At 38.4% G+C, this 12,580-nt stretch overlaps 1 protein-coding gene across 1 annotated transcript in view; it reads left to right on the top strand.

Moving 5' to 3' along the window:
- The first annotated feature begins 4,151 nt into the window (after positions 1-4,151).
- The window catches only part of LOC107710712 (uncharacterized), a 14,955-nt gene continuing 6,526 nt past the window's right edge, over positions 4,152-12,580 (top strand). The window contains exons 1-2 of the mRNA XM_016515546.1: positions 4,152-4,159; positions 5,811-7,222. Of these exons, the coding sequence (XP_016371032.1) occupies positions 4,152-4,159; positions 5,811-7,222 (1,420 nt within the window). The remainder of the gene's footprint in view (positions 4,160-5,810; positions 7,223-12,580) is intronic.

The following is a 12,580-nucleotide window of genomic DNA, read 5'->3' on the forward strand; positions in this document are numbered from 1 at the left end:
ACAATATTTTGTATTTGAGAATATAATCAGAAGAAACATCCTGTGTTCTTGTCTAAATTAATAACATGTGAAACCTGAAACAACGTGAGCACAGTAACTGTGCAAATATTGCAACTTAAACTTGTCACTGGGGTAGTATGACAATTACCTTTAAGATCTTTATCATATATCTCAGTTATAAATTATGCATGTGAAAATTTAAATTGTGCATAGTTACAATATGTAAAATGCTAGCTATGAAGTTGAGATAAAAGGAGTCAACTATTTTATTCCAGAAATGTTTAAATCTTATTTCCACCACATAATGCTAACAAGACATTATACTTTTCAAATCGCAGTATTCTACTTTGATGCATGCGTTTCAACATATGGACAGGGTTAGTATACAAATTTACAAGGAAGACTTTAACAGGTTTTTTAATTCAAGAGCTAAAACACTCATAGGTCGAGTCAGATTATTATGGGCCAATCATCCAGCCATACTTCTGTGTTCATTCAGGTCTCCTTTATCATTTAATATGCAAAAAAATTTGTCGATACAAAATGTTTTACTACCCCAACATTTAAATGGATAGTTCGTCCAAAACTAAAAATTGTCATCTATTACTCACCTTCATGTCGTTCCAAACCCACAAGTCTTTCATCATCTTTGAAGCAATTAATGATACTATTAATGATATTTCTGTCCCTCCATTGAAAGTTCATGCCACCAACAATACATGCAGAACAAACCTCATTGGTTTTCAAATGTCAAGCACGTTTGAGCTTGTTTACCATATTTTATATGCTTTATTTATGTGCGATTATCAATATTTATGTGAATAAAAGCCTAAATTGAATCTGTTCATCACATAAAGTGATCATGTCTCTTCAGAAGACTTGGATTTAATCGCTAAATTAATAGATTTCTTTTACAATGTCTTTATGAACTTTTTGAAGCGTCAAATTTTTGCTGAAATGGACTTCCAGTGGAGGCAAAGAAATCTCATGTTTCATTAAAAATATCTTCATTTGTGTTTTGAAGATGATTGAATGTCTAATAGGTTTGGAACAGCATGAGGGTGGTTAAATTATGACAGAAGTTTCATTTTTGTGTGAACTAGCCCTTTAATATGTCAGAAGTCCACCTATAGACCTTAGCCAGGGTAATGCCATATTTATTTGTTGACAGGAATGAAAAAAAATAGCGTTAAAATCAGGGTAGAAAATGGCATTTTATTCCTAAATTATAACAGTGCACCTCAGGAAACAAAATAAAAATGGCCCCATTAAGATAGGACAGCCATTGCTAATGAATTAATCTCAATAATTTATTTTGGTTAATTTAAAAAACATGACAAGTGTGGGTGCATATAGGTTTGGATATACTGGCTTGTGAAAGACTAGTGAGATGGACCTCACTAGTAAAATAATAATAAGCCTCATTAAAAATAAGGCTCATAAATTCGCTCATTTATTCACCCTCATGCTGTCCTAGATGTATATTACTTTCTTTATGCAGATGAACACAAACAAGATTTTTAGAAATATAATTCATCTTTGTGAGTCCATGTAATGAAAGTGTGAAATTAGAATGATTTCTGAAGGGTAATGTAACCCTGAAGACTGGAGTAATGGCTGCTGAAGATTCAGCTTTGCTATCACAGGAATCAATTACATTTTAAAATATATAAAAATAGAAAACCGTTCTTTTAAAATGAAATAATATTTCACAGTATTACTGTTTTTTACTAAACAGTAAAATGCAATTATTCCAAACGTTTGCCTGTCCGTTCAATTTCGTGAGAGCTAAAAAAAATAAAATTCCATCTGAAAGTTGTGGCTTGTGGTCAGTGGTGGTCTTTTTCAACTTTTGATTTCATATCTAGAGAAATTAGTATTATAGTAATTAAATATTTGCTTAGTTATCACCAAAGCTCTCTCTATTATTTCTTTGATCCTCAGATAATGCTGCCTCAGAAGCCTGTCTGAAATCAGTTTCAGGTGGTAGGCTACCTTTGAGCGCAAACGCTACCTACAACGTTACTGGCCGATAGGGCTGCAAGGCAACAAGTCAACAGCCTAATCTTTCTGTCACTTCTGAAATCACACACTCTCTGAGTTGCACACTTATTTTGATTAAGTAATTACTTATAACCATTAGAAAGTATGTTCTATAAACTATAAATTTAATCCACACATACTACTTTGGCCATGTTTTTTTTATTTATCTTTTATTTTACCAGGATAGTTCCATTGAGATGCAAATCTCTTCTTCCAGGGAGTCCTGGCCAAAATGGCAGCACAAAAGTTTCACAATAAAACAAACAAAATGTTGCCCTACATTCAGATTATTACAAATATGTGACAAAAAAACATCAACAACAACAACAAGAATTTACTCATAGCAAGTACATGTTTCCTTTAGAGTAGACCATAAAAGGTTTTTTAAATAATGTAAAGAGGGGAGTGTTTCCAGCATAATAACATTGTTGTCATTGTCATGTGACCTGTGTCAGTTGCGTCGCTTCACTGTCATTCGCAAATTGTTGACTGGGTGCACACTTCAAAATCTCGCCCGTTGTAGTAGGTCATACGGGAACTTTTTCACCTACTGTTTATGAATGTGAATTCAGATATACTTTTCTTTTCACATACTGTTTTTTACTTACTATATTGTAGGGAAGTATGCCGTTTTGGATGCTGCCTACTTTTATTAGATCAAGTGGCAATGGATCAAACCATTTAGAATTGTTTGGAGGGGAATACTGACTGATTGACAGCATACTCATTGAGCAAATATACTTAAACCTTTTTTTCTTTCTTTTTTCATTTTAACTGATGGCCCATTTTATCTGGCATTATCATTTTGGGAAAGGGGGCACTTGTTAAGAAGGTTGCTGAGCCCCACTGTTCTCAACCCCACTCTAGCGGTGTAGGCTAAGTCACTAAACTAGTCACTCAACTCTTCCTACTAGTGATGGGAAGTTCTGCTCTTTTGGCTCGGCTCCCTTAGAAGAGCCGGCTCTTACGACACCCAAATGGCTCTTTATTTAGTATCATTCTGAGCCTTCTATTTTAGCCCAGTTTAGCAATTGTGAATGGTTTGTGTGTTGGTAAGCAATTTTTTATTCAGTGTTTTTTCTCCTCTCTGTGATTATTTGTCCTGTTTTTGAGAAGACTCTCTGAAGGGACCGATGTTGCAACAATGCAGTGTCTTCCTTTGCGTTGCGTTTAAATCATAGACTGTATAGGTTTAAATCATCCGGCTCCCCCGTCTCTCTCTCTGTCGCTCTGTGTACCTGGCCTGTACCACTACACTCGCTATCTTCAGAGACAACATAAAACACACCAGTTACACCCTACTCGTGATTTTTTTTAAACCGTTACATTTCTTAAAAAAGATGGTTGCTAACAAGTTGCTAAATGGGACTACACTACAGGTGCTGTCGGAGACATTAAACGTCATCAAGCCGAACAGTTGATCATTTTACAGTATTTTCCAATCGTAGTGTATAATTTATAGTTACAATTGTAGAACAACCAATTAATCGTTTCCCGCATTTTATATTGTTGTTCGACCATGTTATTTGGCTTTGCCCCGAAATGCAACACAAGTCTTCAGATGGAAGATGCTCGTTTTATCGCTTTCCTACTGATGCGGAGACTCTGGGTTCGTACCATAAGGTAAACTCATATGATTATTCCATGTAAACACCACATTTACTGGCTTAGTCGCAGTGAAAGTGACACTTTAACGATGCATAGTGCTTAAAGCCACGTAATAAAATAAAAATAAAATTGTGTACCCACCCTAACAAAATGATAGTTTATTACTAATGTCTCATTTCAGTTTTAATTTGGCTCTAGTTTTGTATTTATTCCAGTTTATATGAAAAGGTTCATGTAGCGTGGAATTTTGATGGACAAAACGTGTAAGTTTCATGAACTATGATTGAACACAGAGCTTATTTTTTGCGATAATCCAAAAGCCTATGGAAAAATCCCATTGGCTTTTTGTCAAGGGAACCAGTGCGATGCTAACAGCCGATCTGCCTACAAAGTGACGTCATAGTTCCCCCACTCTATTAATGACAGAATTTTTCATTTTTGGGTGAACTATCCCTTTAAGATTCTCTACTGTTTAGAATGCGTGGCAAAAGTCTCTGAAGATGCTGGGGTGAGTGGGGTCACACATCACAGTCAGCGGCTGTTTGCGGATTGGTTGGCAGTCCGAATGTCGGCAGATATTTATTTTTTAACGAAAATCATTTAAAATTTAAATTACATTTTAAATTAACAAATATTGTAAGTAAACAACAATATACCAAGTTTAGAAAAACATTTTTATTAAGACTATAAAAAATTTATTCTACATCTATTTTTAGGTGTAGCCATCCTAACCCCTAACCCTAACCCTGGCACACCCGTGGCTACGCCACTGGTTACTAACAAAAGTGGATTCGGACAAAAGACTGTACCCAAGGCGTGTCACTTGTATAGTTTTGAATGGGGAAAAATGCAATGCTTAATATGGCCACTCTATTGCAGGAAGCCCCGCCTTCTGAATGAAAGAGCCAATCACTAATCGGTAAAGTCAGCGCATCACTGCAGCTGCCGTTAGAAGCGTCCCGGTTGCTATAGAAACAGTCAGCCTTCTGAGACGTGCGCTTAGGACTGCGCATGCAAACTGACTGATCTAGCCTGAAAAAATAAGCTTTTTATAATGCTATTTGAGCAAAAGAAACTACATTTATGACACAGTTGTTGTCAGATTTCATTGGTGATTTCAAATATGAAATTTAATCATAAACTTAGTGAACAGTTTGGGAGAATTTAATGTTTCCCCATACAAAGTGATAGGAGCTGCACTTGCATGCCCGAGAGGCGTTTCAAAGTTGGCCGCCGAGTGACGTGTGACTTGCCTTAAAGGGACTTTGATTCGGACACGCCCTAAGTGCACCTGCGCCATGCGCTTCAGACCATGCCCTTAGATCGTTAAAATAGGGCCCTGTGTCAGTAAAGCATATATATAGTGATATACATGTTGATTTTTGGGGTAAAATAATATTACCTCAGTAAAAACAACATTCTAATAAATTTTCACCTCTGTGTGAGTGTGTGTGTGTTTAAATGCCTGTGGTATCTGTATGCTCGCATGTGAGCATGCATGAAATGAATTACTCCAGGAAACAGAAAAACTGGAAAAACTGCTCTTCAAGTTTACAGCACTGGAAATTTCTTTTGTGCTTTAATACATGGTTTACACCGTGTGTACACTGCGACATACTGCAACAACATCAAGCATAGCGTTAGTTCTGGCAGGTCACGTTAGTCAAGCTCGCATCAACTGACTCTCAGCTGATCCCCATCTACCTATGGGAATACGATACCTATCTAAGCATTCATATATAAGGTCCCTCAGTATTATCAGCAGTTTTCGCATTGCTCAATAGCTAATTACCCTCCTCCATCCCCAGCTCCTCCTCTGTCAGTCAGCATTCAGCCTTCTGATTCTCCTTTGAATCAGACTAATTCTAAAATGTGTACATAAAATGATTGAACTTTAACGATATCTGCAATACATTTATGTTGGTTCTGTTCTGTTTACCCTGGGGGGGTTATTGCTGCTCTCCCTGCTCTCATCCATGCTAGGCTGCATGGATGCGCAGGGAGTTCTTGCCCAGAACAGAACCATACTGCCAATTCAAACTGTATGCTAATTGTCAATCATCTTTGACGATAGTGGTCCTGACAGAAACTACAGTACGTGACTCATACAAATAGAATGTTTAAATCATTATTTCATCAGCTTCTCCTTCTGTTTTCAGTCTTGAAGGTACCTTAAAAACCAAACTGCTTCTGCAGGAGTGCCATTTTACTTGGTCTCTAAGAGAAGAAGAAGACTTCGTTCTCTATGATTTACTGAATCGTCTCGAGGAACAGATTCAGTTGGAATCTGACGAGGCAAGAATAACACGAGCTTACAGCAGTGTTGGATTTGTTCTGTATCTCTATGGCTACCAGCAGAAAGCACTCGTAAGTCTGCAGAAATCAGTGCAGCTTGCAAAAGAACACTACAAAGACAGTGATGAAGTTCTTATTGTTACCTATGGAGATCTTGCCTGGTTGCATTATCATATGAATGAATTCTCTATATGTGAAGATTACTTGAGAGAGTTAAAGAAGATCCACAGAAAATTTTCTGAAGGATTCACTTATACTGTTGAGGTGCTCAGAGAAAAGGGTTGGACTTTTCTTAAATTCTCTTACAAATACTACAATGCTGCAAAGGAATGCTTTAGACAGGCCCTTGAAATGAACCCAGATGACCGTGATTTAAATGCAGGCTATGCTATTGCAATGTACCGCACAACAAAAGACACCTCTGACTCTTCAAACTCGCAAACAATAAAACAGCTTGAAAGAGCTGTAGAGCTTAATCCAGATGATGCTGTTCTGTTAGTGTTTCTAGCCTTGAGAATGCAGCATAACAAAGATGATAGGAAGATATCCGAAACTGCACTGAAGAAGGTGATTATGGCACTGGTGATGTCCCCTGAAAACCCACACGTCATAAGATACGCAGCAAAATTTTGCCGCCAATTAGGAAACATGGACGCTGCCATTACTCTACTGGAAGGAGCCCTGCAGTCTACCCCAAACTCAGCCTTTATACACCATCAACTGGCTCTGTGTTACAAAAGCACAAAAATATTCCTGGAAAAAAAATATAGGACACAAGGTAAAGCAGGGTTTGATTTTGAAGAATCTAATGAAAAACAGCAATACCTGGATCAGTGCATCGAGCATCTGGAAAAGGCAGTTTCCCTAAAGCCTTCTTTCGTTATTGCCGCGGCAGATTTAGCACTGCACTACGGACAACGTGGTAGTTTTGAGGAAGCTGAGATATTTTTTGAGAAAGCATTTAAAATGGCGAATAATGAAAAGCAATACTTGCCGAACGTTCATTGTTTATATGGCAAATACCAGCTCTATACCAGAAGATCTGAAGAACTGGCCATCCATCATTTCATGCAAGGCCTGAGGCTGCAGCCGAAATCGGAGCAAGGCAAGGTGTGTGAGGAGAAACTGAAAACAGTGATTGATCATCGTATTAATAGGCTGAAAAACCCGGATGGCATGGTGTGTAGCATACAGGGATTCATTCATGAAGTGAAGGGTGAAAAACTCAAGGCTGAAGAGTTTTATGAGAGAGCCTTAACAAATGCACTCAATTTCGGTAAATGCAATTTTTTTTTTTTATTATTTATTTTCATATTCTTGAAATCACATTCATCATATCAAATGTCATTCTTTATTAATTTTTTTTATATTGGATAGAAATATAAATGAATATTTGATATTTATGTTGGATTACTTGAAATGCACTGGTCACCAAAATTAAAGGCAAAATTAAATGTCCCATAGGTTAACAGTTTCACACAATTAAGGCAAATGTCATTAAATATGTAATTGTCAAAATATTTCTCAAAAATTTTGGATAATTTTGGAGTTTTGATTTAGTAAACATTATATTAACATTATATAATTAATTATATATTAATATATATCACAGTGTTTTGGTATTGTAGGGGAATTTAAACCCCATAGGGTTCACGAAAATCTTCTTAAGAAATAAGTTGAGCAATTTCTTAAGATTAATTCCAAGAAGTTCGTAAGAATTTTCTTAAAGGGATCATATGATGCGATTTCAATTTTTCCTTTCTCTTTGGAGTGTTACAAGCTCTTGGTGCATAAAGAAGATCTGTAACGTTGCAAAGACTAAAGTCTCAAATCCAAAGAGATATTCTTTATAAAAGTTAAGAGTCAGCCACGCCTACCTAAAACGGCTCGTTCTAATACGCCCCCACATGTCTACGTCACTATGTGGGAAGATTTGCATAGCGCCGCCCAAATGTTCACGCAAAGAAAGAAGGCATAACTTTTATTCTCGCTGTAGTATTGTTGTTGCCGCCGCCATGTCGTGAAGGCACTGTGTGATTCGTTGTGAAAGCGAAACTACTTTGTTTGGTCTTCCAAAAGAGGACGATATCTGCTTCGTCATGCCTGGAGCTGATCCGTGCTGGTTGCTGAGGATATACTACAACTTTGCGCTGTGGATCGGCAGATCGGCTTTCACCGTGGACGAAGCGGAGTCCAGCCCGGAGTCATCACATGTCTTTCCCTGGCGTTGACACATGGTGCTTCTGACTCACAGACTGTAAGTACGTTTTTCATATTTAAAGGATTTGCCACAGTTTTGAGCAGTGTAGAGTAGCGCTTGTTGTTTGTCATTTCTCCGATCACAAATGCAGACAGGGTTTTATGTTTAAGCGGCGCGATGCAACACAACGCGTAAAAAGACAGTATAAGTCATTATAATCCATAATTATGTCCCCACTGGATGCAACAAATGCCTCGTTTGTAATGGGTTTTAATGTTTATGTCTCGTCGCTCCGGCCGGACACGGCATCAACAGTATGGTGAGGGGCGTAACATTTCCGTCACACGCTTGAGGTATTCGGCCAATCACAACGCACTGGATAGCTGGCCAATCAGAGCACACCTCGCTTTTCAGAACGATGAGCTTTGTAAAAATCGACGCGTTTCAGAAAGGCGGGGCATAGAGGAGAAACAATAATGTACAGTATGTGGAAAATAATGTGTTTTTTGAACCTTAAACCGCATAAACACATTTCATTACACCAAATACACAAAATAATGTTCTTTTTAGCAGCATCATATGACCCCTTTAAGTGCAATTCTTGAAAAATTCTTAAGAAGTTCTCAAATAAGTTATTAAGAACATCTGACTAAAATACTGACTGAAGAACATTATCTGACGCACTGATAAACGCATACTTCAAGGATAGTCTTATTGCTCTTCCTGCAGATTACCCGAAAAATCATAATAAGCGTGCACATTATTTTCGCCGCGACCAGCTTGACTGGCGTTTGGATTCGCGTTTTTAATGCGCCTTGTTTTTTAACAGTTACTTTTAAAGAGCCTGTCTCAACTGCAGCAATCTGTTTCATTAGGGGCCAAGCACCGAAGGTGCGTAGGCACCTATGGAAACCGTTAGTTTTCTTCTTCTTATTATTATTATTATTATTTATATTATAATTAAATAATATAATTATTAATGTATCAGTTGGCGTTCCTATTATTCTTCTTCTTCCGTTTCTTCTTTTGCTCTTGAGTCTATGGCAGCCCATAGAACTGCTTGCGGGAAAGTTGTGAAATTTGGCACACTGATAGAGGATATCGCATGCAATTTATCGTGCAGCCCTACCTTTAACCATAGCAAGTTTGGAGTCTAACTCAAATTCTCTAGCGCCACCACTTGTCCAAAATTTCACTCATGTTTATGCTAATAATTTTTGAACCATTAGGCACAGAAGGAAAATTCCTTTGCTCATGCCGAGTCGAATGAACACCAAAATTCAAAAGTTGCACGGTTTAGTTTTTTCGCTGTTTTTAATTGTTCAAAAAAAACTACTTTTTTGAACTCGTCCTAGACGGTTTGTCTGATTCTCACCAAAATTGGCTCAGATCATCTTCAGACAATGTTGGCAAAAAGTTATGGAATTCAAGTTGATTAGTCAAACCATTCTCGAATAACGCACGAACGAATTTGACGCAAAAATAGATCTGAGGCTGTATCTCCGCAACGGTTTGGTGTATTGAGACCAAACTTGGTGTGTGTTATAACAAGCATGACCTGAGACTACCTGCAGTGTTTCGGCGCTGTGCCACCTATTGGTCAGGAGATATGAAAAATGCATATTTTTGCTTATAACTTCTGAATGGTTTGGCCAACCATCTCTTTAGATTAGGTGCAGCAAGCCGAGTCAAATGATAGCCAAATTTCCCATGTCAGCCATTTTGAGCGTCGGCCATTTTGAATTTTGTAGTAAAATGCTATATTTTACGAACGCATTGATTTATCATTACGAAACTTGGTATGCTTTCTCAGCACCATGCCCTGATGGTATTCAAAAAGTTTGGGGGTAGCGCCACCCTGTGGTCAAAAGTTATAATGAAATTTATAAAAAATGCTAATAACTTTTGTTTACACTAGCCTATTGTAATGAAACTGGTTTTGATAGATTCCTTGGATTATGCCGAGAACATTGATACCAATTTTTCCATAATTGGCCGAACGCCCTGTCCGCCATTTTTATTCATGTTGAAAACCTACTTTTTCGAACTCCTCCTAGACCGTTATTCCAATTTTCACCAAATTTGACTCGGATCATCTTCAGACCAAGCTGGCAAAAAGTTATGGATTTCATGTCAATATACGAAATGGTTTTCGTTTAGCGTATCAAAGAATTTGCTGGAAAGATGTCAAACTGCATCTGAGGCTATATCTCTGCAAAGCTTTGACATATTTACACCAAACTTTGTATGTGCCATTGTCACCTCACACTGACTAGGCCACATCATTTTGGTAACAGCACCACCTATTGGTCAAGAGTGATAAACCATTCATTAACCATTAATTATGAAATTTCCAAAAATCCTAATCATTTTTGATTGCATTAGCCTATTATAATGAAACTGGTCTCAAAATATTCCTTGGGTCATGATGACAACATAGATACCAATTATGCCATTGTGGGCTGAACTTCCTGTCTGCTGTTTTGATTTATGTTGAAAACCTACTTTTTCGAACTCCTCCTCGATCTTTAGTCAGATTTTCTCCAAAATCGAATCCGATCATCATCAGACAGTGCTAACAAAAAGTTATGGATTTAACTTCAACAGGTGAAGTAGAAGATTCTGACGTAATTGTCGCGTGCACCGCATTTTATACTGCCTCTCGAGCTCGTCAGTATTTGCATGCGATTTGCATACTTCACGTCAATTGGCCAGTCATTTGGACTGGCAGGAGCCAATAGGACTTCAGGAAAGGTTGGAAGGGAAGGAGTTCCCTTCCAACAAATTTGGTAGGCCTAATGGCTAGCATGCATCTTTTGCATCCCTTATAAATATTTCTGCCTTGTATGGTGATCATAATCCACATCAGTTATCAAACAGAAGCTATTTCAAACAATCGCTGCTGTGAAAGTGAGTTTTGAGCTAAAATTATTTTAAAAGTCATATGCTGGTGTTAGCTATTAACTGTATGAAATGATTCGCAGCGCTGACACTCTCCAGACGCGGAGAAACTCCGCCTTTGTTCATATCCACCTCTCTAGCCCCAGCTGGCCCGCTTTAGCCCAAGGTTTTCGTCGGGCCAAAAAACCCTGGCCGTTGGCCCCGAGGAAGCACAGACGAGGCACGATCAAGCCCCGGAAGTGTCAGTGGAAACGCGACTGGCCCTGGCACGCACTAGCATGCCCGCTTTTGGCCCGACAATGGAAACGCGGCTATTGTTACCTCACACAGAACACACCACATCGATTTGATAACAGTGCCACCTATTGGTCACAAGTGATAAGACGTTGTGTTTATGATTTTTCAGCCATTTTGCTTCAAATCATCCTAAACTTGCTTTAATTACTCAATGTTGCTGTTGGTCTGATGCTCCATGCCATGCTTAGCTCCTCATTTTGCCTTTGGAGTGCTTGGCCCCTTAATTGCTGCTTGCAGCTATATTTCTTCTTCCGCTCTTGAGTCTATGGCAGCCCATAGAACTGCTTGCGGGAAAGTTATGAAATTTGGCACACTGATAGAGGACAGTATCATCATTAACCACAGCAAATTTGGAGTCTCTAACTCAAACTCTGTAGCGCCACCACTTGTCCAAAATTTCACTCATGTTTATGCTAATAACTTTTGAACCATAAGGTCTAGAATGAAAATTCTTTTTTCCTCTGAAAAAAAAAAAAATTCGTAAGGTCTATTTTTTCGCTATTTTTAATAGTTCGAAAAACCTACTTTTTCCTTATAACTTCTCAATGGTTTGGCCAAAAATCACAAAACTTTAGGGATTCTCTTTAGGGATCTCTTTAGATTTGGTGCAGCATGCCGAGTCGAACCATATCCAATTTTCCCATATCAGCCATTTAGGGCGTCAGACATTTTGAAATTTGTACTAAAATGCTGTATTTTATGAACGCATTAGCGTATCGTTACGGAACTTGGTATGGGTCATCAGCACGAAGCCCTGAAGTAAAAGTGAGAAGTTTCGAGCCAGCGCCACTTAGTGGTAAAATCAAATATTCACATGCTTATAACCAGGCGTGGCTCGTCTATATGGGCAGGTGGGGCAGAGCCACCGAAATATTCATCCAAAACATAGACCTCTATATAAACTGAATCAATAATAAATTGTAAATGTGTTCAGCATTCTGCTCGTCCTGACGGTCTGAAGAGAGGAGAGTGTGTGAGCGGCCCGGCTCACAAGCACCACAAGTTCATGTTTTCAAATGTTTGTGTTTTGGATGTTCATTCAATAAAAATGCATACATTCTCACAAAAAGAGCTATTTCCTCCTCACTCAGTCAATGCGGCGCATCCAACGACCAAGCTGCTAAAGCCGCTATGTCAGTTCCTGAGCGCGTGGGAAGTTATTCCGGGAATCTCGCGCTGGCTACTCGGTGTGATAGAGCGTGGGTATACCCTTCAATTCAGACGCAGACCACCCCG

The sequence above is a fragment of the Sinocyclocheilus rhinocerous genome, unplaced genomic scaffold, assembly GCF_001515625.1.
Source record: "Sinocyclocheilus rhinocerous isolate Xijiao unplaced genomic scaffold, SAMN03320098_v1.1 scaffold597, whole genome shotgun sequence".
NCBI classification, from domain to species: Eukaryota; Metazoa; Chordata; class Actinopteri; order Cypriniformes; family Cyprinidae; genus Sinocyclocheilus; species Sinocyclocheilus rhinocerous.